The sequence below is a fragment of the Tursiops truncatus genome, chromosome 3, assembly GCF_011762595.2.
Source record: "Tursiops truncatus isolate mTurTru1 chromosome 3, mTurTru1.mat.Y, whole genome shotgun sequence".
Lineage (NCBI taxonomy): Eukaryota > Metazoa > Chordata > Mammalia > Artiodactyla > Delphinidae > Tursiops > Tursiops truncatus.
In genome coordinates, this window is record NC_047036.1 from 138,982,822 (window position 1) to 139,006,712 (window position 23,891).

At 38.6% G+C, this 23,891-nt stretch overlaps 2 protein-coding genes across 4 annotated transcripts in view; both read left to right on the forward strand.

Annotated features, from left to right (window-relative positions):
• Window positions 1–9,599, forward strand: part of HMMR (hyaluronan mediated motility receptor) — a 58,990-nt gene extending 49,391 nt beyond the window's left edge. The window contains exons 18-20 of one of the 2 annotated variants that reach the window (XR_012330940.1): window positions 704–947; window positions 1,323–1,513; window positions 8,852–9,599. The gene's annotated coding sequence lies outside the window, so the exon portion shown is untranslated. Of the gene's footprint in view, window positions 1–703; window positions 948–1,322; window positions 1,514–1,640; window positions 1,861–8,851 lie in introns of those variants that run through there. The other variant, XR_012330941.1, reaches the window with a different exon arrangement.
• MAT2B (methionine adenosyltransferase 2 non-catalytic beta subunit) lies at window positions 826–16,423 on the forward strand. Of its 2 annotated transcripts, none has more exons than XM_004321498.4 (7): window positions 826–947; window positions 8,852–9,046; window positions 10,382–10,496; window positions 10,682–10,834; window positions 13,451–13,644; window positions 14,863–14,976; window positions 15,498–16,423. In XM_004321498.4, exons 1-7 carry the CDS (start codon window positions 918–920, stop codon window positions 15,666–15,668), a joined length of 972 nt encoding a protein of 323 aa, XP_004321546.1. In that variant the 5' UTR covers window positions 826–917; the 3' UTR covers window positions 15,669–16,423. The 2 variants fall into 2 exon arrangements, with proteins under 2 accessions (XP_004321546.1, XP_004321545.1); XM_004321497.3 differs by lacking the exon at window positions 826–947 and adding an exon at window positions 3,187–3,340.
• The last annotated feature ends 7,468 nt before the right edge of the window (window positions 16,424–23,891 follow it).

Here is a 23,891-nt window from a genome sequence, read left to right on the forward strand (position 1 = left end):
AGTTTACCACATGCTGTGTACTCTGAGTAGAATATAAAGAGTTAAGTGACTTTTTTTAAAGCTCTATCTGAATGGCAAGTTTTTGTTGGTTGTTCTTAAATTGTTACAGAGCCTTAATCCAGAAGAGTGGTTCAAAATTTAACTGAGCATATTCATCACCCTTGAAATTGTTAAAAATCGGATTGCTGGGCTCCACTTGATTGTGTTTCATGGGTTCTCTGGTGTTGGCAGGTCTGGGAATCACTGATCTAGTAGTCCTTAAAGCTCGGCCAAACTTAAGGCTACTCCACCTACCATTTCCTCAAACAGAGGGCAGGACACTGTTCATGGAAATAACCTGTTGCGTTTTAATTTCCACATATTGTTACCACCAGTGCCTTTTACCGTCCTTTGAAATAGTTAATTAGAAAGCACTGGTTGGGAAAGCACTGGCGAACTTTACCAAACGGATTCTATTGTAACAAGGCATAACTCAATAAAATATTTCAGAACAGAAATCAGTTGCATAGTCTGTGTGCTTTCCAGCTGCTGGCTCTTGCTTTTCTTTTGCAAGAGAAAACTGCAACAAGTTTTCACAGGAAGTTTTTGTTGTTACATCTTTATTTCTTAAAAAAAAAAAAAGTTGGTTTTCCTAATGGTTTTGATAATGGACCTTCATTTGGCTGGCAATAAAACATGAAACTTCTCATTGGGTATTTTCAAGATTGCCACGGGGAATCAGCTGCCAGTTTACTGCAGTGTGGAAAACTGCACGAGATTCTGGGATTGGACTCAAAATGCTAATTTCAAAGGTCGAGTGAAGCTGTGGCTCACGTTTTCGCGTGCCTGCGCTCTCTGCAGGCAGAACAAAGACCCAGCCCGAGGAGGCAGAGGCAGAGACCCATCTTAAATCTTTTTCCTGAGATAATTTTGGAATCATGCCTGAAATGCCGGAGAACATGGAACAGGTAAGAGTTAGCTATTCAAGAAAAGAAGCATTCTGGAGTTAAGAGTTTCTTTAAAAGAATCCCAATGAATGTCTGGTAAAAGCTGAAAGGGTGTGTAAAAAAACAAATAAGTGTCATTCATTTCTTTAAAACGTGTAACTTTGGGACTTGGAATAATAAAGCAACTTTAATTATTGACGCTGTATGGAGAGCTCAACTAAGTCTCAATTGACAAAAATAAAATCCAAAACAGAACAGCAGTTTCATTTATCAGATTAAATGCAGTGATGTAGGTGAAGGTTCTATATAAATAACGATTTTTATCTATAGTTGTGTGCTCCAGCCTTTCTTTGTCTTGGCATGAAATGAATCTGCTAACCTAACTTTTATCTCCAGATTGCTGTCGTTAAATTTATAGACTTAGCCACCACAGGAACTTGGATATTGTCTGTATAACAGTGGCGTTTTTATTCACAAAGAAACTTCCATTTTTAAAAAGAATGATTAAAACCCATACACGAACATGTGCCCCTGGAACCATACCCACGTTTTATCTGGCAAACATGAAACCAGATCCTCAAACGCAGGCAAGTAAAGTCTATTTGTTCCTCACTCTAGATAAAGCTGCTCTGAGACCCAAAATGCTAATTGCATATGCATGACCTTAAACCGTTTTCGCGTTGAACACATTTTTTTTTTTCCTGGAAAGATCAGACTGCATCACACGTTGCAACTAGAAACTTCACAAAAATTCCCGCTTCTTAAAGAGAGGAGGATCAAGAGGATCTTGAAACCGCTCCCCCAAAACCCACCCACACATTTTCTTTGTTGTTTGCAGATTATGCATGGTTTAGTGTTTGGGGCATTCCTCTCAAGGACTCTAAGTAATGCTAAATTGATTAACAGCCTGGATTAAAACAAAAATTGAAAAGTGGGGGGCCTCAGGCTGTCTTCTGTTACTGTTCTAAAGAAACTTTATGCTTATGCAAATAAGGAAATGAGTTCTTGTTGGGGGTTGGGTAGGAAGGAAAGTCACGGGACTCAGATGGGGAAAAAAATTTTAAAGGCTGCTTAGCGTTGAGCTCTAAGATTAAACCAAAAAAAGGTTTATGAAAATAATGTCGTTTTAGAAAATCCAAACAGTAATCACGTTTGCGGGCGACTTCTAAGGTCTTGGTATCCTGTATGCCTGGACAAGAACGCTGAAGACCGTTCGGTGGAAAGTTGGCGAAACCTATGTGGTCCATGCTCTGGTTCCCCCCCACCCCCCGAGTAAATTTCATAAGCATCTCGGCTGGCGGGGGGCTTTTCGGGTTTGAACTGGAAGAGAAATCAGTTGCAATTAAGTGCTAGGTCAGACTCAACGCTTAGAGCTGTCTTTGTTACTTTAAAAAAGCGCGATCCAGGTGGTAGAAGGTTCAGTATTACTATATTCCCCTGGTTCCTTTAATTTTCCTTGGTAGCGGAGGTTCGGCTCGTGTAGCCCGACGCTGCAGCCTGTAAGGCGGTGCTTCTCAAGGGCTGATCTGGACTCCCGTTAAATCTACCAGAAGTCCCAGGCTCTACTACCACAGCTCATTCTGCAATTACTGGTAAAGTCCGAGAATCTGCGTTTGGAAGAGGTACCCAAATAATTCATCCCCCAGCCTCCCACATCTTTTTATTTTTAACTAGTCAAAATTAGTTTGAGATCTTTGGAATTTCACACGTACTACTTTTTAGCATCCCGGAAAGACAAATGGGTTCTTGGGGTGTTAATGACTCAGATACCAACACTTTTATTTTTATTCCAGTGTCTTTCTAAATCTCTCAAACACTCTTAATGCTCTAGAGACACAGGTCCATTGTGCTTCCTCCCCTCCCCCTCACCCCCCCGCCTCCCCCCTCCCACCATGACTTTAAAATATTTTATCCCACTTTATGTATTACGTGCCCAGTAGATTCTTATGCAGTAGATTCTTATGCACTGCTCAAGTCTAGGCGATCCAATTCAATCCTTACCTAGTCTAGAAGGAAAAACACACAAAATAAACAACTCGTCCTTCCCCCCACCCCCGCCCCCGGCCCCAAAACAAAACTCGCATTCCTTGCTTAAGACCAGGGCCTTTGTTTCCCTTTAAGAGTTGGCGCGTGGGCTGGGAGCGTCCCGAGCGCGCCAGTCCCCTTTCTGGGGCGTCGGCGGAGCGTGGCCAATCAAGGGGCGCGGTCTTGGCGGCGGAAGCCGGAAGCGGTGAGCGGGGGCTGGCCCGGACTTAGGGGAGGCGGGCCGAGGGCTTTAGAGCTGCGGACCGCGGCGATCTTGGGCTGGGGGAAGTGGCGGTCGCTGCGGCGGCGGCGCCAAGACGGCGGGCATGGTGGGGCGGGAGAAGGAGCTTTCTATTCACTTTGTTCCCGGGAACTGCCGTTTGGTGGAGGTGAGGGAGTCGGCCCGGGTCTTGGGGCGGGGAGGGGAGGTGCGTATCGTAGGAACTGAGTGCGCGGAGGGGACGAGTCTTGCAGCGGGCGCTGGAGTGGTTTTCCAGACGCCTCCTGCCGGAGTCGGAGGCCCCGGGCGGCGAGGGCGGCGCCGCCGAGTTTGTTTACTTCGGTGCACACCCTTCTGTGTTTTCTTTTTCAGCCGCTGTGACGGGAAAAGAGTAGGTCGGGTTTCAATTTCGACTCTCCTGTCTCCCCTCTCGGGAACGGAGAGGGGTTTTCAGAGCTGTTTCAGTTTTGATTATTTCTAAATTTCTTTTTCATCCTTTGTTCGTATCCTTTGGTCTTAACTGTTCGTATCTCTAAGAAAGAAGGGGCCAGGTGGCTTTTCAGAAATAATAACAGGTTTGGAGTTGAAAAGTTACTGAACTCGTCACTGTGTTATACACTTTACATGCATTATTTACTTTAGTTCTCATATTTATGACATACTCGTTTTGTTCCATTTTACAGATAAGAAAATTGAGGCTTAGAGGGCGAGTCCTTGGCCCAAGTTCATTCAGTAAGATTGCAGCCGGGATTCAAATACAGATCTATTTGAACCACTACGGAGGTTGCATAAACGAAAGCTACTACTGTGTTTGGAGAGCCTCCATTCTCTCCTGTTTAATTCCAGGCCCCCCAGCATTCATCAGTCCACAGAGTGTATCTAGCACTGGGGATAGGAAGATGTTAATGCCCAGACCAACATATCTTAAGGATATAAGAGAGGACGTAGGTGATGGCTATTTTGGTTATGCAGAATTCTTACGCCTTCAAAATATAGCAGATTTAGTGTTTCAAATCGTTTTGGTATTTGGGGGGTAAGGTTAGAATAATGGGCAATTTAAACCTCTCTTTTGTTCCTGTGTACCCCAAACAATGCTGAGTACTGTAATTTTACATATTGTTTGTTTATGTCAGTGTATATGCGCACATGTATGTATATACAGCTTAATCAGTTTTCACAGTAGGAGTTCAGTAGACTAATGAAAATGGATTTTCCTTCAGTAAAATTGCACAACCAAAAGCTTGGCACATATTTGCTGCTCTCAAAACCGGAATTAAAACTTGCTCGTGTCTTATAGTTTATGTCTGAGAAATAGACTGTAGTGGTTCCTGTTAGTAATACTGGCTGTGGGGTACAATAGGATGCCAGTAGGAGTTAGACAAGTGTCACCTAGGTATCTAAAGTTTTTTAAAGTCCAGGAGTATCTCCTCATAGATCTGCCTCAAGGGGAATGTTGTAAGAATCATATAAATCAGTGTGAAGCTTTGCCAAATTGAAGATGTTCTAAAAATAGCAAAGTATAATTACATTTACCACTAACATTTAAGAAGATCCCTCTTTAGACACTTGTTTTGTTTCACTCTTGACTTTTTCAAAGACATTTTTTAGTAGAAGTTAATCCAAGTGTGCTCAAGTAGAAACCTCTGTTCCAGAGTACTGTTTAGACCATTTTGAAAGAGCCATTTATCTTCCATTACCTGTACAATTTGGTATTATTTGATTTGATGGCGTAATAAGAGCTACAGCTCTTCGTTTATTTATATGCGTTTACTTTTTCAAGTTTTTTTTTGCGGGGGGAGGTGTCTGTAAATCTGGTCACCTGAAGTTACTGAATTCTGTACATCTAAGAGTTTATAGGATAAGAGGCACATATGTTCAGGGCAACTTAAAGTGGTGTTTAATATTCCTGACCCATAAGAATAAAAATTGCAAAACAGACTTTTCAGGCAGACAGAGTATCTTCAACTCTTAATTATTCTTTGGGTTAACAAGACAGCTTTTTGTTCCTCTATTCAGAGTTCCTTGAAGTGTTTGGACATTCCTGTGTTTTGCAGAACTAAAGTAATTTACAGAGTAATGGGCCAAAATAATTTTTAGAGGACTATTTCTCCTCTTTTAAAAAGAAAAAAATCAAAATAGTGTGCTTTAAGAAGCTTCAGGTAGAGTCAAATATAGAAGAGATAGTTTTGTTTGGCCTCTTTTAATTTCAGAGTGATGCGTATTTTATTTGCTAACCATCAAAAAACTTGCAGTCCAAATGAAAACATCTTGTTGGGCTCGTATACTGGTGACAAAAGGTGCTCATTGAGTCTCTAGAGAGAACTATATGAAAAGAGGATAAGTTACTTTAAGTAAATGAACCTTCTTTCACTCTATTCAGATCCCTCTGTGGTAAGGATAATATGGAATTGTAGGACTGTAAAGCTGGAAGAGCCTTAGGCATCTTTTCCAAATGCCTCATTTCACCAGTGAGGAGTTAGATCAATAGAGATGGAGTAACTTCTCAATGCCACAGAGTGTGGTTAATCATCATGAAACCGAGTATAAGTTCAAAGGATTGAGACAAAACTCAGTATGTATTTTGCTGGATGATAGAAGCAAAAGGGCCCAAGTTCTGTTTCCAACCTTTTCCCTTTTACTCTGGGCAAGACCTTTAACATCTGTAGATAAGGTTCCTCACTTCGGAAGTGATATCTGCCCTGCCTGTCTAATAGGACTCCTCCTGTGGTCAAAAGGTATGATGTAGGTTTATATAACACATGATAGTTTTCAAATATAAGATTGTGCAGAATCATTTATTTCAGAAAATGCTTGTACTTTAGATCTCTGATTTTTTTTTTTTTTTTTTTGCGGTACGCGGGCCTCTCACTGTTGTGGCCTCTCCCGTTGCGGAGCACAGGCTCGGGACGCGCAAGCCCAGCGGCCATGGCTCACGGGCCCAGCCGCTCCGCGGCATGTGGGATCTTCCTGGACCGGGGCACGAACCCGTGTCCTCTGCATTGGCAGGCGGACTCTCAACCACTGCGCCACCAGGGAAGCCCGATCTCTGCTCTTTTAACGTAGAAAATTCTTGAGCATTGACATCTGACCACTAGGTAACACGGACAGTTTCATATTTTCTTCCAGGGACCTTACATGTTATCCCAGGGTATAAGGATGTAAGGTTGTATTTTTCCATGCAACCCCCATCCTTTTTTAAAGTTAAGTGATATTATATTCCCTAAAGAGCATTGCTGTGCTTGTAACTTAATACTGTATTTCATCAAATCTAAGATGCTCTCAATTATAAGATTATCTGGGCTCTTATTTTAAGATGCACTAAAAAGCAAAAAACACTGCCAAACCATCTTTATGTCATTCATTTAACAGAGATGATAAATGAGGAAAAAATGTGCTTCACAGAATCAGTGAAGTACCTAGAGATCTTATTTTACTGTTTAAGAATTTTGTGGTTACTGCAAGCATGATGCTTGTTCTTTAACTACTTCTTCTAGTTTTCCTTTTTAAGGGGGAAAATGGGGAAGATGTTGTCGCTGCTAGAAAGGCAGATGGCAGTTTTTTGACTTCTTTGATTAAGAGCTATCTTTAGGAAAGTCTTGGACTTTCCTGGAGTTCTCAAAATTCAGTTTCCAAATCACCAGCATCAGCACCTGGAAACTTGTTACAAAGGCAAATTACGAGGCCTCATTCCAAATGTACTTGATCTGAAAGCCTTCCAGTCGATTCCTGTCCTCAGCGAATAAAGCCTGTGAACCACTGATCTAAGAACTCTTGTCTATTCCTTTCCTTCTTTAGAGTGAAGTGAGAAACTTAGAAGAAACCATATCATAGCTCTGTTATAGTATTTTCCCAGGGATCTTTATCCTGTGTAAATTGTTTTCTGATCGTATCTCTACTAGACTTGACATGTTTTAACCTCTTTACAATTAGAATCTTTGTAGAGTTGTTTTCTTGCCAGAAATTCAAAGAAAATATTTTGCTGGCTGAAATCCTTGTTTTTATAGATCATTTGGCTTAGAGGCAAGTTTTGCAACAGAGAGCATAGATGAATTTTTCTCTAACTTCTAAAATGTCTTGAAATTGGTTGAACTAAGGAAAAAATATCTTTAAGAACTACCTTTGTACTGTCTCTGTCAGCCCTTTCATTTCAGGTTTTTCATATGATAGAAATACTTGATTTGGGTGGCCTTTTTTAAAAAAATGTATAGTCTTCTAAGTTAGCTGAATTGAGGGCTAGGAAAAAAAAAGTCTTTTTGTGTGCACAAAAAAGGTTATTGCGTGCATATTTAAGATTTTTGACAGCTCAGAATTAGGTGACTATAACAACATTTGAAATTTAAAAGGACTCAAGTTGATAAAATTTAATAAAACTTTTTGTTGTTTTTTAATAGTAAATGTTGACTTAATTCAAGAGTCTGAGGAAATTCGGTGTTACCTATCTTGGGAAGAAGAGAAAGTTCTATGTAAACATAGAACTTAAATTGTTTCTTAAATAGTAGTTCCTTTTTAATTTCAGTGTGTGAGGAATTTTTCCTTTCACAATAGCAGCACAGACCAGTTCCTCTATCTTTGTTTATTTGTTTTAACTGGTCTAAATAGGTAAATTAAGAGTTAATGCAGGAATATGGATGGTGGTGGTGGTATGAATTGGGAGATTGGGATTGACATATATACACTAACATGTATAAAATGGGTAACTAATAAGAACATGCTGTATAAAAAATAAAGTTTAAAAAAAGAATTTTATATGATGTGGAATCTAAAAAAATGATACAAATGAAAGTATTTACAAAAAAAAAGAAGAGTTAATGCAGGAATATATTTACCAGTTTGGTTAAACTTAGAAAGAATGTTAGTGCTATAAGGACCAAATTTTTCTTCTACATAAATTCCTGTGAAATGTGAATTCTCTAATTTAGACCTATCACAGTATGATAAAGTCAATGAGATTTGAAAAAAAACCTTGAGATTAAAAACTGAAGACCAGACATGTCAATTTGGAAACATATCAGCAGAACATAGCCCCAGTATTTAATCGGGCCATAAAGTAAGTAAGCTTAGAACTCACTGCATTTTTATAAACGGAAGAACGTCATTGCTGTTTTTTACTAATTTGGACATCACTGATTGTAAAAATAAGCTTTTCCATTATTACCACAGGAAATCTAAATCTGTTTGACTAGGTGGTTCCTTGCAGTATCATCTTAGGTTCTTTTTCTTGCGTAAGATTATTAAAACTTTTTAAAAATAAATTTATTTTATTTTTTATTTTTGGCTGCATTGGGTCATCGTTGCTGCACGCGGGCTTTCTCTAGCTGCGGTGAGCGGGGGCTGCTCTCCGTTGCAGTGCGCGGGCTTCTCATTGCAGTGGCTTCTCTTGTTGCGGAGCACGGGCTCTAGGTGCACAGGCTTCAGTAGTTGTGGCTCTCGGGTTCTAGAGTGCAGGCTCAGTAGTTGTGGCGCACGAGCTTAGTTGCTCCCTGGCAAAACTTTTTCTTAAGTGACACACTTACCCATGCATTTTGATTAATCTTTGTTCTAACTTAAGAATTGGCTTATAGATTGGGCAAGGAAGCATACAATTAAGACTTGAAGTATTTAGTGAATGAAAATGGTGGCTGATTTCGTTGAGAGACTATTTTCAAATTAAACAATCCTTTTCCACCCCCTTCACGTTTAGGAGGAAGTTAACATCCCCAATAGGCGGGTTCTGATTACTGGTGCCACTGGGCTTCTTGGCAGAGCTGTTTACAAAGAATTTCAACAGAATAATTGGCATGCCGTTGGCTGTGGTTTTAGAAGAGCAAGACCAAAATTTGAGCAGGTTAATCTCTTGGATTCTAATGCAGTTCATCACATCATTTATGATTTTCAGGTATAGTTTATTTTAACACGTAAGTTAACTATTAATAATTGTCTGGATGACTTGAAAAATGCTCTTGTTCTCAAGGAAGTTATTGTACTTAATGCTCTAACATATTAAGCAACAATAATATATACTGCACTTTTTTTGGCATGGATAAGAATATGTCATCCTTATAAAAGATTAGGTTGAGACATAGGTTGACAAAAGGCAGAAGATGAAGCATTTTGTAAAATGCTTATGTTTGTGAAGTATTCTTCTAAGTACTACTTTCTATGCAAATCCTTTCTTAATATTATCTGTAAACCTTACAACACTGCAAAATATTCTCATTTGCATTTTAGAGATCACAAAGGCAAGAGTAGTTAAACCACTTGTTGGCGATGGTCACAGAAGACTTAACAGAAAAATTTAGATTCTGTTACACCTCTGATCAAATCAGAAGTTCAGATTCTTTCTAAAAATATGATCCAAGAAAAACCTTCATCAGAATCACTTGGGAAACTTGTTCTTAGGTTTCACTCTCAGAGATTTTCATTCAATAAGTGTGTGGTGGGGCCTGGGATCTACATTTTAAGAACCATCCCAGCTTATGCACACTTAAGTTTGAAAACAGCTCTCAGATCATGCTTCCTCAAGCAGTTGCTGAGAAGGAGGAAGTTGGGTGAGTGGGTACACGAGCCCTGCATGTCACTGATCTTCCCAAATCTTAGCTCTTACTCAGCTCCTCTGGGAAGTAGGTGCCCCTTCTCTACAAAGGACCCTCTGCATTCCTCTGTCCTGATATAGGTCATATGATATTGAAACAGTCTCTTTACATATCTGTCTTTTGCATTAGATTGTGAAATCCTTGCTTCTCGCAGGGTGCTTTAGCGTATAGGTGGCATACTTAAATGCTCAACTGGGAATACAAGTTTTATGGATGGTTAATCTTTAAATGACTGGTTTAAGAGATTGGAATTTATGAATTTAATTTGCAATTGATATTCCTCTCCCTTTACCATAGACTTATTAAGTATTTAGATCATGTTAATTCCATAAATGATCGCTCTTTTCTCCCACCCAGATTAGGGGGATGAAGCTTCTTTTGATTTAAAAGCATGGTTGTCAACAAGAGTTGTGTCTGATTTTGCCTGGGGATTGCTAAATTGCTCTTTGCCTTTCAGGAAGTTTGAACGTTGAAACAGGGAAATGTGACAAAACTACATTAAAAATTACAATGATTCTTTAGTTGAAGGAATGTCGATTTAATAAACATTTTCTATGAATTAATTTACTGTTGGAAGGCTACAGTTCTTTTGTTTTATTCCTTTTTGGGTTAAAAACACATCAATGCTGAACTCCCAGCCCCACGTCATAGTACATTGTGCAGCAGAGAGAAGGCCAGATGTTGTCGAAAATCAGCCGGATGCTGCTTCTCAACTTAATGTGGATGCTTCTGGGAACTTAGCAAAGGAAGCAGGTAATGATGTCTTTATAAAATCTTCATAAGATATTGAGTGATCGCTGAGTTTGTAAAGATTAAACTTTTTAGATGGTTTATAAAAGATTTGTTATATATATGATGAATAAGCTGTTACAAATTCCAGTAAACAGTAATGTCATGTAGTAATTTAATAGATTCTTTTCTTTCTTTTTTTTTTGTAGCTGCAGTTGGAGCATTTCTAATCTACATTAGCTCCGATTATGTTTTTGATGGAACAAACCCACCTTATAGAGAGGAAGACATACCAAGTCCCCTAAATCTATATGGCAAAACAAAATTAGAAGGAGAAAGGGCTGTCCTGGAGAACAATTTAGGTAAGACACATCTCTTTAGCCCTGTACGTGACTGCTTTTGAGGATTTCTTTTTGTTTATGATGTATATATATGTTTCTAATTAAAAAAAATTAGTCGAGGAACATAAATCACTGGAGAAAAACTAGGGAATGCAGTTAATAAAAAAGAATAATAAGAATTCTCGAAATCCTGAAGAATTTATGAATCCTTCCAGACTTTTTCCAGTGTCAGTGGGTACAGGAATATCGTTAAAGAAAACAAATCATACAGTACAAATTTTTGTAATCTTTCAAAAAACGGGTCAATATCATTTTTCTTGGATTGTGGTATTCTGTTATTTGTATGGTTTTTCTTTTTTCCTGTGTGTTTGTGTATATATACGCAAACATAAATGTACTGATTATAAAAAGTATACCCTCCTTGAAAAAGTTTTTAAAAACATTTAAAATTGTAAAGAGTTCTCTCAATACTCCCTCAGAGAGAGAAGCACCAACTGTGCTTATGTATGGAAGTATTTTTTTGAATTTTTAAACTTGTGTGCACGTTGTTCTGTAACCTGGTTTTTCTCCCCCCATGTACATGCATTTCAGTTCTTAAGGAGCCATCTCTGGAATATCTTTTTCATATCAGTAGCTGCATAATATTTGACTTAATGATCCCCTGCACTAAAACTCCTGCCTCAGACTGTACTACATCCCTGAGAAGCATCCCCTAGTATATATACATACTAACACATTTGGGTTTTTTTTGTGTGTGTTATAAATTATCCTTCGGAAATCATCCTTGAATATATTATCAATATATAGCTGACCCTTGGACAGTGCAGGGATTAGGGCTGCCAATCCCTGCATAGTGGGAAATCCATTTACTCCTCAAAGACTTACTCACAGCCTACTATTGACTGAAGCCTTACTAAAACATAAACAATCGATTTACACATATTTTGTGTGTTATATGTATTTTTTTTTAAATATAATTCCCAGGACAGTCACGTCTTTAACCTTTCCTTTCTTCTCTCTCTCTCTCTCTCTCTCTCTCTTTCTTGGCTGTGTTGGGTCTTCGTTGCTGCATGCGGGCTGTCTCTAGTTGCGGTGAGCAGGGGCTACTTTTCGTTGCGGTGCGCAGGCTTATTGCGGTGGCTTTTCTTGTTGCGGAGCACAGGCTCTAGGCGTGTGGGCTTCAGTAGTTGTGGCACATGGGCTCAGTAGTTGTGGCTTGCGGGCTCTGGAGTGCAGGCTCAGTAGTTATGGTGCGTGGGTTTAGTTGCTCCATGGCATGTGGGATCTTCCTGGACCAGGAATCCAACCTGTGTCCCCTGCACTGGCAGGCGGATTCTTAACAACTGCGCCACCAGAGTACTCCCATTGTTGTCTTATATGATACAAAACACTATAGGTGTTACACGTGTTACTAACACTACACATAAAAAATGAAAAGACAGTGTGAGAAGAAATTTGTAATTATTTACAGGTATGATTCAGGCATTGATAAGGAAGAAGCAGTAATATGATTGCTTTATGGTAGCCTAGTGTAATCGATACGATTGTTTAATGGTAGCCTAGCCTATACACTAATGTATGAATATTTGTAAAATTTAAATGGCATATACAGTATTACATTCATATTCATAATACAGTGTTAGAAATACTGGTATATTTTTTTCTAAAACCACTTACCTGTGTGGTAGACTGATACAGAGTTTCTCCAATTATGAGAGAGAAGAGAGGCATGCTGTATAGTAATGTAACTCTTGGAAAACAAAGTTATAAAACAGTAAGAAAACTAACACGTTATTAATTTTATATTAAAGGTCACTCACCTTATGCCTATGTAAGGATAGGCTGTCCACTTCAAGTCTTGTACATGATGTGCTACATGAAAAAAATCCACATATAAATGGATGCCACAGTTCAAACCTGTGTTGTTCAAAGGTCGTCTGCAGCTGCACAATAAGTTAATTTAATTTTAAATAGTTTTTTTAAAATTTCAGTTAAAGCGTTAATTATTTAATCTGTTGTAACCGCTCAGTATTGACCAACATAAAATTGAAATACTTCATAATTCCTTAGTCAGTGTTTTCAAGGACTATGTGGTGAACACTCATATACCCTTTATATAGATTCACCAGTTGTTAATGTTTTGCCACGTGTTTTATATGTACACTCTTTTCTTCCTGAACTCATAGAGAATTAGTTGAATTTCACTCTGAAATACTTCACTGTGTATCTTCAACAAGGATGTTCTTCACATAATTACGATGCAGTTATCACACTTAGAAAATTTAACATACAATACAGTCTGTGTAGGAATTTTGTCCCAGTAATGTCCTTTATCGCATTTATTTTTTAGGCACAATCAAGGATCACTTGTTGCATTTAGTTGTCATGATCAGTTTTATTTTTAATGGCCACAATAATGAAGAAATTATTTAATTAATATAATTATAAAAAATAACCCACATGACAGAGACACATAAAAATATTCAGGATCACATTTGTTAAATAGGTGAGCTGTGTCATTTTGGTATATTGCAAGTTTTCTGCGATGATGTCGTTTAAATCTGCACACTTTGATCTTATAGCAAGACTTAAGAACCAGTCAGCTTTGAAGTATTACCTGCTTTTATTACTCTCTAGGAGCTGCTGTTTTGAGAATTCCTGTTCTGTATGGAGAAGTTGAAAAGCTTGAGGAAAGCGCCGTGACTGTTATGTTTGATAAAGTGCAGTTCAGCAACAAGTCTGCGAACATGGACCACTGGCAGCAGCGGTTCCCCACACACGTCAAAGATGTGGCCACTGTGTGTCGTCAGTTAGCAGAGAAGAGGATGCTGGTGAGAATCTAAGTGCTTTTTAAAAATTATTATTATTAATTTATTTTTATTTTTGGCTGTGTTTTGTCTTCGTTGCTGCGAGCGGGCTTTCTCTAGTTGCGGTGAGCGGGGGCTACTCTTTGTTGCGGTGCGCAGGCTTCTCATTGCGGTGGCTTCTTTTGTTGCAGAGCATGGGCTCTAGGCACGCGGGCTTCAGTAGTTGTGGCTTGCAGGCTCTAGAGCGCAGGCTCGGTAGTTGTGGCTCATGGGCTTAGCTGATCTGCAGCATGTGGGATCTTCCCGGACCAGGGCTCGAACCCATGTCCCCTGCATTGGCAGGCGGATTCCTAACCACTGCGCCACCAGGGAAGCCCTCTAAATGCTTTTTAAAAACTTAACAAGGACACCAAACAAAAGTAGTTCAGATAGTAGGCTGTATTTATGAATAAAAGTATTCTGCTGTTACGTTTGATTTTATTTCTCAAATACTGTAGACCCCATCTGTCATTCTCTTACTGCAAGATAACTGAAAACTGGTATTTTTCTTCGGGTAACAAAATAATCTCCTAATGTCTTTTAAGAAGACCGTCTTAAATAATGTCTATTTAAGATTTAGGTAGTGGCAGAGAAGAAGCTACATAGGGATTTATCATTTCAGCCAGTGTAAGAATAATTTGTAATTGTTTTTGGATATTTGAATAGTAGTTCATTTTAAGCATTTGAAAAAATAGAATATCCACAGAAAGAAAGATTAGAGACTGATTTATTTTAGAATATTAATAGTAGCATGACTTTTTTTAATACATCAAAATTTATATATTTTTTTAAAAAAATATGTACCATGACAATTTTTAAGGATGTTATGACCAATTAGCTCATCTTGAAAAATGGTTCTGTTAAGTTTTGGTTTTAGCTTCTTAGGATGGTTGGAAATACTTGTTAAATTGGCCTGTGTTTCATAAAAATCTGTAATCATTTTAGGATTCCCACTAAATAAAACTGGAACTACTTACACTTTTATTTAAAAAAATTCTTAAGGCTAAATTCTAGAAATTGCTTTTCTGGTTTAGCTGGGGATATTTATAGGAATTTGATTTTAGATATCTTATGTATAGCATCCAGAAAGGAGCGATGCATTTTATTTCCTGAACCTGTTTAAGTTAGTTTTCTTGTCAAACTTGCCATTCCACTCAACTCAAAAAGTTTGAAACCGTTTTGAATTTTTTGTGTCCTTGTCAGGATCCGTCAATTAAGGGAACCTTTCACTGGTCTGGCAATGAACAGATGACTAAGTATGAAATGGCATGTGCAATTGCAGACACCTTCAACCTCCCCAGCAGCCACTTAAGACCGGTAAGTACATGGCATTTAAAACCTTCTTGCTGGGAATTCCCTGGCAGTCCAGTGGTTAGGACTTGGCGCTTCCACTGCAGGGCGCACAGGTTCAATCCCTGGTAGGGGAACTAAGATCCTGCAAGCCTTGAGGCGTGGGCAAGAAAAAAAAAAAACAAGCTAACCTTACTGTTTGGAAGTCCAGGTCTATCACTACAGTGTGTACTATGGATAACATTTTTCTTGTTGTTTGGAAGTTTTGGATAACTTTATTTTCTGGCACTAATCAAAGTGAACTTTGCTTGTATTTTGGCAGTTTCTATTGTTAATTTTCTCTAAATTACCGTGTATAAAGAAGCCCATGAGTATTGGTGAAGTTTATAGAAAAAGTATTGTCTTGATTGTGGTGGACATTTTATTTATTTTTCCAGGGATCAAATCTGATTTCTTGCACCGAGGGCAAGAGGGCAAAGGGAAGTAGCGAATATAAAACTTCAGCCTGAGGCTTCTTATTTTTGATTTTTTTTGTTTTTGTTTTAAAGATAACTGACAGTCCTGTCTTAGGAGCACAACGTCCAAGAAACGCTCAGCTTGACTGCTCCAAATTGGAGACCTTAGGCATTGGCCAGCGAACACCATTTCGAATTGGAATCAAAGAATCACTCTGGCCTTTCCTCATTGACAAGAGATGGAGACAAACGGTCTTTCATTAGTGTATGTGTGTTGTTGTTGTTTTTTTTAAAGGAGAAGTCAAGTATGTGGCACTTTTTAAAGAAAAAAGGAAATAGTTTTGTATGAGTGCTCTTTAATTGTGACTCATGATCTTTCAGGTAAATGATGCTCTTGCACTAGTGAAACTGTCTGAGGAAACCAAGGGCAGTAATGCCTTGTATGGAGTAATGAGTTTTCTGTTTATCATTTTGTTCTGGCTTAACTTGCTGTTTGAATATAGTAAATTATGATTCTCAAATATTTGAGAGCCAGGATGAAACACATCTGCTGTAGACTTTTTTTTGGATGAAATGCATTGTTCATTCCTATAAATAACCCCTACATTTTCAGGACTTTTGTATCTGTTGATCCTTTTATGTTTTAAAGTATGTTAAATAGTATAAAAATCATTGGTGTTCATCATTTGCTTTGCTTGAGCTCAGATCAAAATGTTTGAAGAAAGAAACTTTATTTTTGCAACTTAAGTGTAGTTTTTATGCTTGAGATGTTTCAACTTGTTATGTATATTGGAACTCCTGCCGCTTGATGCCTCCTGCTTTTGTAGCAGTGAATGGTGAGCCTTTGAGAGAGAGAATGTGTGTATGTGTATGTATTTTTTTAATATATATGAAACTGTCCTTTTCACTCCATGTCACTAAGTGGTATTTCTTATGTGTGGTTATACTAATAGTAATGGGCCTTGTAAGTCTTTTGACCATTCATGAATAATAATAAATATGTACTGCTGGCATGGTAATGCTTAGTTTTCTTGTATTTACTTCTCTTTTTTAAATGTAAGGACCAGATATCTGAACTGTTGTTCTGTTGCTCTAATTTTTTACAATTACCTTCTTATCATGTAACATCTGATGCATATAAGAGAATATAGTTAATATACATTAAGATATAAAACACAATAATAAAATGAACCCTGGTGAACATACCACTTGAAATCTAGAATGTTACAGATATTGTGTTTACTTGTTGTGTCCACTGACTTTTTTTTTTTTTTCTCTTCTTTTTTTTGCTATACGCGGGCCTCTCACTGTTGTGGCCTCTCCCGTTGCGGAACACAGGCTCCGGACGCGCAGGCTCAGCGGCCATGGCTCACGGGCCCAGCCGCTCCACGGCATGTGGGATCTTCCCAGACTGGGGCATGAACCCTCGTCCACTGCATCGGCAGGCGGACTCCCAACCACTGTGCCACCAGGGAAGCCCACACTGACTTTTTTTTAATGGAAAGTAAATAACTATATACTTTTGTAATAGATTTACATAGAATGTTCCTTTTGAAGAATGCAGAGTATTTGAATGTGTTTTCTATACCAAGTGATATTCAGGTTGCCTTAGCCTCCACAATATTTTTGGTCCTTAATAAGGGAGCAGAAAGGTAGAGTAACTAGTAAGACTTGGCTTCTATTTGGAATTCAGTGTAAATCCTGGTTTCAGAATTTCCAGTTTCACTTGTGGAGTATTCTTTCCCTAGATATTATGATCTTATTTTCTCATGAGACAAAAAGTATTTGTTTCTGATTTCCTAATTTACTTAGAATTTGGGATTTAGAGAGCATCAGGTCTGGGTGATTTGATTAAAGCAGCAGTTCCCAAACCATGCTATGTTTTATTATTAACTAGGGAAATTTTACCGCTACCTGAGCCCTATCCTGGACCCACTGAAATAGAATTTCTGGAATTGATGCCTGCTAATATAGTTTTAAATGTTTCCCAGGTTCTTCTAAGGTAGCCAGCCTGACACCTGTATTTGGCAACCACTGACTCATTCTGGCTTGTCTTTTTAAGTTACTTCATTTCACATAGTACAGAATTCAAATTTTCAGAGTAAAGAAACTTCTTTCTCATCCTTCTCTACCCACTTACCTTTCATCTGTGGAAGAAACCAGTGTAGATAAGATTCTAGCATGTTTTCAGAGGCATTCTACCTGTATCAGAATATAGTCTCATGACATATGTATTCGTGTTCATACTCTCACCATACTTTCTTTATTTACATAGCGTAACATACATTTTTCTGCACTTAGTGTTTTTTTTATTTACTATGCCTTAGAATTTATATAATTATAAAGAATGTCTTTTTTTGTTCTATTCATTTTGAAATTTCAGTCTCAGAAAAGTTGCCATAATACCATACAGAATGCCTGTAATCCCTTTTTCCAGATTCCCCAATTGTCAGCACTTAGCTGTATTTTTCCTATCATTTTCTCTTTCTCTCTCTTTTTTTTTTTTTTTTTTTTTTTGCAGTACACGGGCCTCTCACTGTTGTGACCTCTTCCGTTGCGGAGCACAGGCTCCGGATGCACAGGCTCAGTGGCCATGGCTCACGGGCCCAGCCGCTCCACGGCATTTGGGATGTGGGATCTTCCCAGACCGGGGCACGAACCCGTGTCCCCTGCATTGGCAGGCGGACTCTCAACCACTGCGCCACCAGGGAAGCCCTCTTTCTCTCTTTTACATATACACACAGGATACATGTATTTTCCCCTGATCCATTTATTTTATTATATTTTATGTTAAAAAAATTTATTCGGTTGTGCTGAGTCTTGATTGCAGCAGGTGGGCTCCTTAGTTGCAGCTCGCTGGCTCCTTAGTTGCAGCAAGTGAACTCTTAGTTGCGGTGTGCACGTGGGATCTAGTTCCTTGACCAGGGATCATACCCGGGCCTCCTGCCTTGGGAGCACAGAGTCTTATCCACTGTGCCACCAGGGAAGTCCCTCCCTGAACCATTTAAGAGTAAGTTGGAATCATGATGCCTAATCACCTACTTAGTATATAAACTTAAGGTATGTTTTTTAAAAGTAAGAATACATGTCCACATATCCCATAATGTAACCATCAAAGTCAAGAAGTTAACATGGATACAATATTATCCTCTAATTCATAGACCCTGTTCACATTTCATCAGTTGTCCTAGTGATGTCCTTTGTAAGTCTGTCCAATCCAGGATTACTCATGGCATTTGTTACCATCTTGCTTCAGCTTCAGTCTAGAATAGTTCCTTAGTCTTTTTTTCTCTTTCATGACTTGACATTTTTGACATCATGGATTCACATCAATGCCTCCAATTCTAATGTTGCTCCACAGGGTTTATTTTAGCTTCCCTCTTCTCGTATTTGTAGTTCCTTTCTCTGACAATGAGAAACCTAGCTCCCATTATTTTCCACATTCAAATCAACTATAAGAGCCATTCTTCTGATCACACCAAGTTCCCTCTGCTCCCCCCCCTTACCCCACAGGCTTCTGTGAGCCAGTTGAGCATTCCTGACCCCTGGGCCATGGCCCTGATGCTAGTTACCATGTGGGGCACGGCACCTGGTTGAGGACCTTCTCGCAGCCCACAAGGCACTGCATCAGCAGCCCTGCAGTCCACCATGAACCAGGAGAGCACCAAAGAGAAGCATCTAGGTATCTTTAATGGCTGCATTTATTCCCTTGTATCAAGTGAATGAATCACAGTTTCTTTAATCAGTTTCTTACTGATGTGCTTTTTTAAAATTTTTATTTATTTTTGGCTGCGTTGGGTCTTCGTTGCTGCATGTGGGCTTTCTCTAGTTGTGGCGAGCGGGGGCTACTCTTCGTTGTGGTGCGTGGGCTTCCCATTGCAGTGGCTTCTCTTGTGGAGCACGGGCTCTAGGCACGTGGGCTTCAGTAGTTGTGGCTCATGGCTTAGTTGCTCCGTGGCATGTGGGATCTTCCCGGACCAGGGCTCAAACCCATGTCTCCTGCATTGGCAGGCAGATTTTTAACCACTGCGCCACCAAGGAAGCCCCCTTACTGATGTGCTTTTGATTGTATGGAATCTTTAGTCTTGTGCCTTTTTTTTTTTTTAATTGAAGTATAGTTGATTTGCAGTGTTGTGCCAGTCTTTGCTGTACAGCGAAGTGAGTCGGTTATTTGTGTGGAATCTTTAGAGCATGCTTTTTGTGAGCTCATTGTCTAAAACGTTCAAGTTTGTGGGATTTTCTGCTCTGTTGTATGTCCACAGATTATACCTATAAGATGACAAATATATGCTACAGGTCCTGAATGTGTATCAGTCTGTGAAGTAGGAATGAATTCAGAAAAAAATTCATTACCAAAATAGGAATACTCCTTGAGATATGGACCTGAATGTGTGAGGAAAAGAATGCATCCTAATCAGACAATTTTTATGTTACAGGCTTAAACTAACACTGTCCTACCTCAAAGTATTTGCTTATTTTGCATGGGTTTTAATACGAAATAATCATTTTAGCTACTTTCAGAAGGAAGGAAGGAAACATCTAACTTGCCAATATCGCAAAACCTTTGGAATAAATTACTGTTGGAGTCTAAATTAAATCCTATCTCTTTGAAAACCGTATCAGTAGTACTTTGCTACAATGAACATACTTTTATATTTAGAAATAAAATTTTGAAAAATTGAAAATAATGTAGATTATTTTTATAACCTGTTTAGCCTAACAACTTCTGAAATTTCTTTTCTGTATTTTGCCACACAGATGACAAGATACGTGAATTTATATGCATGTACTTGTATATCTGGAAATTGGATAAATTAAAATTCATATATTTATTTGCAGATGATCTATATCAAAAGATGGCCGTGAAATTGCTCAGCTCACATGATTGTTTGCTTTCCATGGTCTCCATCTCCAATCTAATTTTTGAAAAACATACTACATGTTACTGGGCAATTCCAATGTTTCCGTACTTTGTTATAGAACTCAAAAAATGTTACCTTTGAGGCCGTTCTCGCCTTCTGAGATGGCCTACACTCTGTGGAATGTGTTTCTCTCTAAATAAATCCACTTCTTACCTAAAAAAAAAAAAAAAGTTACCTTTAAAATGTGAACTTGACTTAGAGGCTTCAAAACATCTTAATATGAGATGCTAAACTTATTCAGGAGAGGACAAACACTTGGGTATGTTGAAGGGTGGGGAATAATCTCTTTTTCTCCTTATACTGTCTCACCCCAGACTTTATGTGCTTGGTACATAATAAGTCACTGGATAGTTGAAAGAGTGATGAGGGTTCTTGCATTCAGAACCAATGTTCTTCTGTAGTTAGAATTCACACTGAAACTAAAGGATGAGGATGGATGATGGAAAAAAAATATGTGCTATATGAGCTAAGACCGTATGAGATGGCACCACTTTCTATCTGGTTTGATAACATGTCTCTCAGCAGCCTGAGGGATAGTCATCTTTCATAATGTCAACCTCTAAACATTCTTAAGTTTTTAATGACTCATTTCAGATCCATCATTCATGATCCACTTAACTCTGCCAAGCCAATTTAATCATCTTCAGCTACAGAGAGGTTTAGCAGGCCCAGGTTATTTATTTAAAATCTTGAAGGATTAAGAGATCTAGATGTGAACTTTGGTGAATAGATTGGGTTTCATCCCAATCTTAGATTTTTTTTAAAAAAAGTATTTTTAATGGTGAAAAAAATCTTACATGCAGAGGGTGCATAAAATGTATGTACAGTTTCAAGAATAGTGATAAACACTTATGTAATACCACCCAGGTTAAGAAATTGAACATTGCAGGTATCTTAAAAGCTCTCTGTATGCCTTTCCCCTATTGTACCTGTATTAATTAGGGCTCTCCAGGGACACAGAACCAATATGATGTATATATATGTAAAGAGAGATTTTTATAAGGAATTGGCTTCTGTGTTGGTGAAGGCTGGCAAATTCAAAATCTGCATGGTAGGCCTGCAGGTCGGAGACTCAGGAGAACCGGTGTTGCAGTTTGAGTCCGTAGGAGGTCTGTGGTAGAATCGGGAAGAGCTGATGTTGCACATGAAGTGTGAAGGCAGTCCCTCTCTTGCTCAGGGGAGGCTGGTGGTTTTGTTCTATTCAGGCCTTCAACTGGTTAAATAAGGCCCACCCACATTATGGAGGGCTTTACTCAGTGTCCACTGATTTAAATGTTAATCTCATCCAAACGGCCTCACAAAATACCTAGAGCAATGTTTGCCCAAATATCTGGGTACCCTCTGGCCTAGCCAAATTGACACACCAAATTACAAAATTATACACAGTGCCAGTTCTCCCTCCAGAGGTAACCATTATCTTCACTTAAAATTTTTTTTTTATATTGTGATAAAATACACAATAAAGTGTACAGTTCAGTAGTATTAAGTACATTCATCAAGAAATTTCCAGAACTTTTCATCTTGCACAACAAACTATACATATTAAACAACAACTCATCCCCTCCTCCCCCAGCCCCGGGCAGCCACCATTCTACTTTCTCTATGAATTGGACTATTGTAGGTACGTAATATAAATGTAACTGTACAGTATTTGTCTTTTTGTGACTGGCTTATTTTACTTAGTGTGATATTCTCAAGATTCATCCACACTGAAACACGTGACAGAGTTTCTTTCATGTTTCAGGCTAAATAATATTCCATGTTTGTATGTACACATTTTGTTTATCTGTTCATCCACTCATGGATACTTGGGTTGCTTCCATTTCCTGGCTATTGTGAGCAATGCTGCAGTGAATATGGGTGTCAAATAGCGCTTGAACTCCCTGCTTTCAGTTCTTTGAGGTGCATACTCAGAAATGGAATTGCTGAATCATACAGTAGTTCAATTTTTCAAGTTTTTGAGGAGTCACCATATTGTTTTCCATAGTGGCTGCACCATTTTACATTCCCACCAACAGGGCAAGGGTTCCTGTTTCTCCACAGCCTTGCCAACACTTGATATTTTCTGTTTTTCTGATAGTAGTGATACTAATGGGTGTGCGGTAGTATTGTGACTCTTGTGTTAATCACTGTCTTGATTGTCTTTATAATTTATGTATGCATCTCCAACTATATATATATATATATATATATATATATATATATTACACCTTTATTGGAGTAAAATTGCTTTACAATAGTGTGTTAGTTTCCGCTTTATAACAATGTGAATCAGTTATACATATAAATATGTTCCCATATCTCTTCCCTCTTGCGTCTCCCTCCCTCCCATCCTCCATATCCCACCACTCCAAGCGGTCACAAAGCACCGAGCTGATCTCCCTGTGCTATGCGGCTGCTTCCCACTAGCTATCTGCCTTACGTTTGGTAGTGTATATATGTCCATGCCTCTCTCTCGCTTTGTCACAGCTCACCCTTTCCCCTCCCCATATCCTCAAGTCCATTCTCTAGTAGGTCTGTGTCTTTATTCCTGTCTTACCCCTAAATTCTTCATGACATTTTTTCCCCTTAAATTCCATATATATGTGTTAGCATATGGTATTTGTCTTTCTCTTTCAGACTTACTTCACTCTGTATGACAGACTCTAAGTCTATCCACCTCATTACAAATAGCTCAATTTCGTTTCTTTTAATGGCTGAGTAATATTCCATTGTATATATGTGCCACATCATCTTTATCCATTCATCCAATGATGGACACTTAGGTTGTTTACATCTCCGGGCTATTGTAAATAGAGCTGCAGTGAACATTTTGGTACATGACTCTTTTTGAATTATGGTTTTCTCAGGGTATATGCCCAGTAGTGGGATTGCTGGGTCATATGGTAGTTCTATTTGTAGTTTTTTAAGGAACTTCCATGCTGTTCTCCACAGTGGCTGTATCAATTTACATTCCCACCAACAGTGCAGGAGGGTTCCCTTTTCTCCACACCCTCTCCAGCATTTATTGTTTCTAGATTTTTTGATGATGGCCATTCTGACTGGTGTGAGATGATATCTCATTGTAGTTTTGATTTTTATATCTCTAATGATTAATGATGTTGAGCATTCTTTCATGTGTTTCTTGGCAGTCTGCATATCTTCTTTGGAGAAATGTCTACTTAGGTCTGCCCATTTTTGGATTGGGTTGTTTGTTTTTTAGTTATTGAGCTGCATGAGCTGCTTATAAATTTTGGAGAGTAATCCTTTGTCAGTTGCTTCATTTGCAAATATTTTCTCCCATTCGGAGGGTTGTCTTTTGGTCTTATTTATGGTTTCCTTTGCTGTGCAAAAGCTTTGAAGTTTCATTAGGTCCCATTAGTTTATTTTTGTTTTTATTTCCATTTCTGTAGGAGGTGGGTCAAAAAGGATCTTGCTGTGATTTCTGTAATAGAGTGTTCTGCCTATGTTTTCCTCTAAGAGTTTGATAGTTTATGGCCTTACATTTAGGTCTTTAATCCATTTGAGCTTATTTTTCTGTATGGTGTTAGGGAGTGATCTAATCTCATGCTTTTACATGTACCTG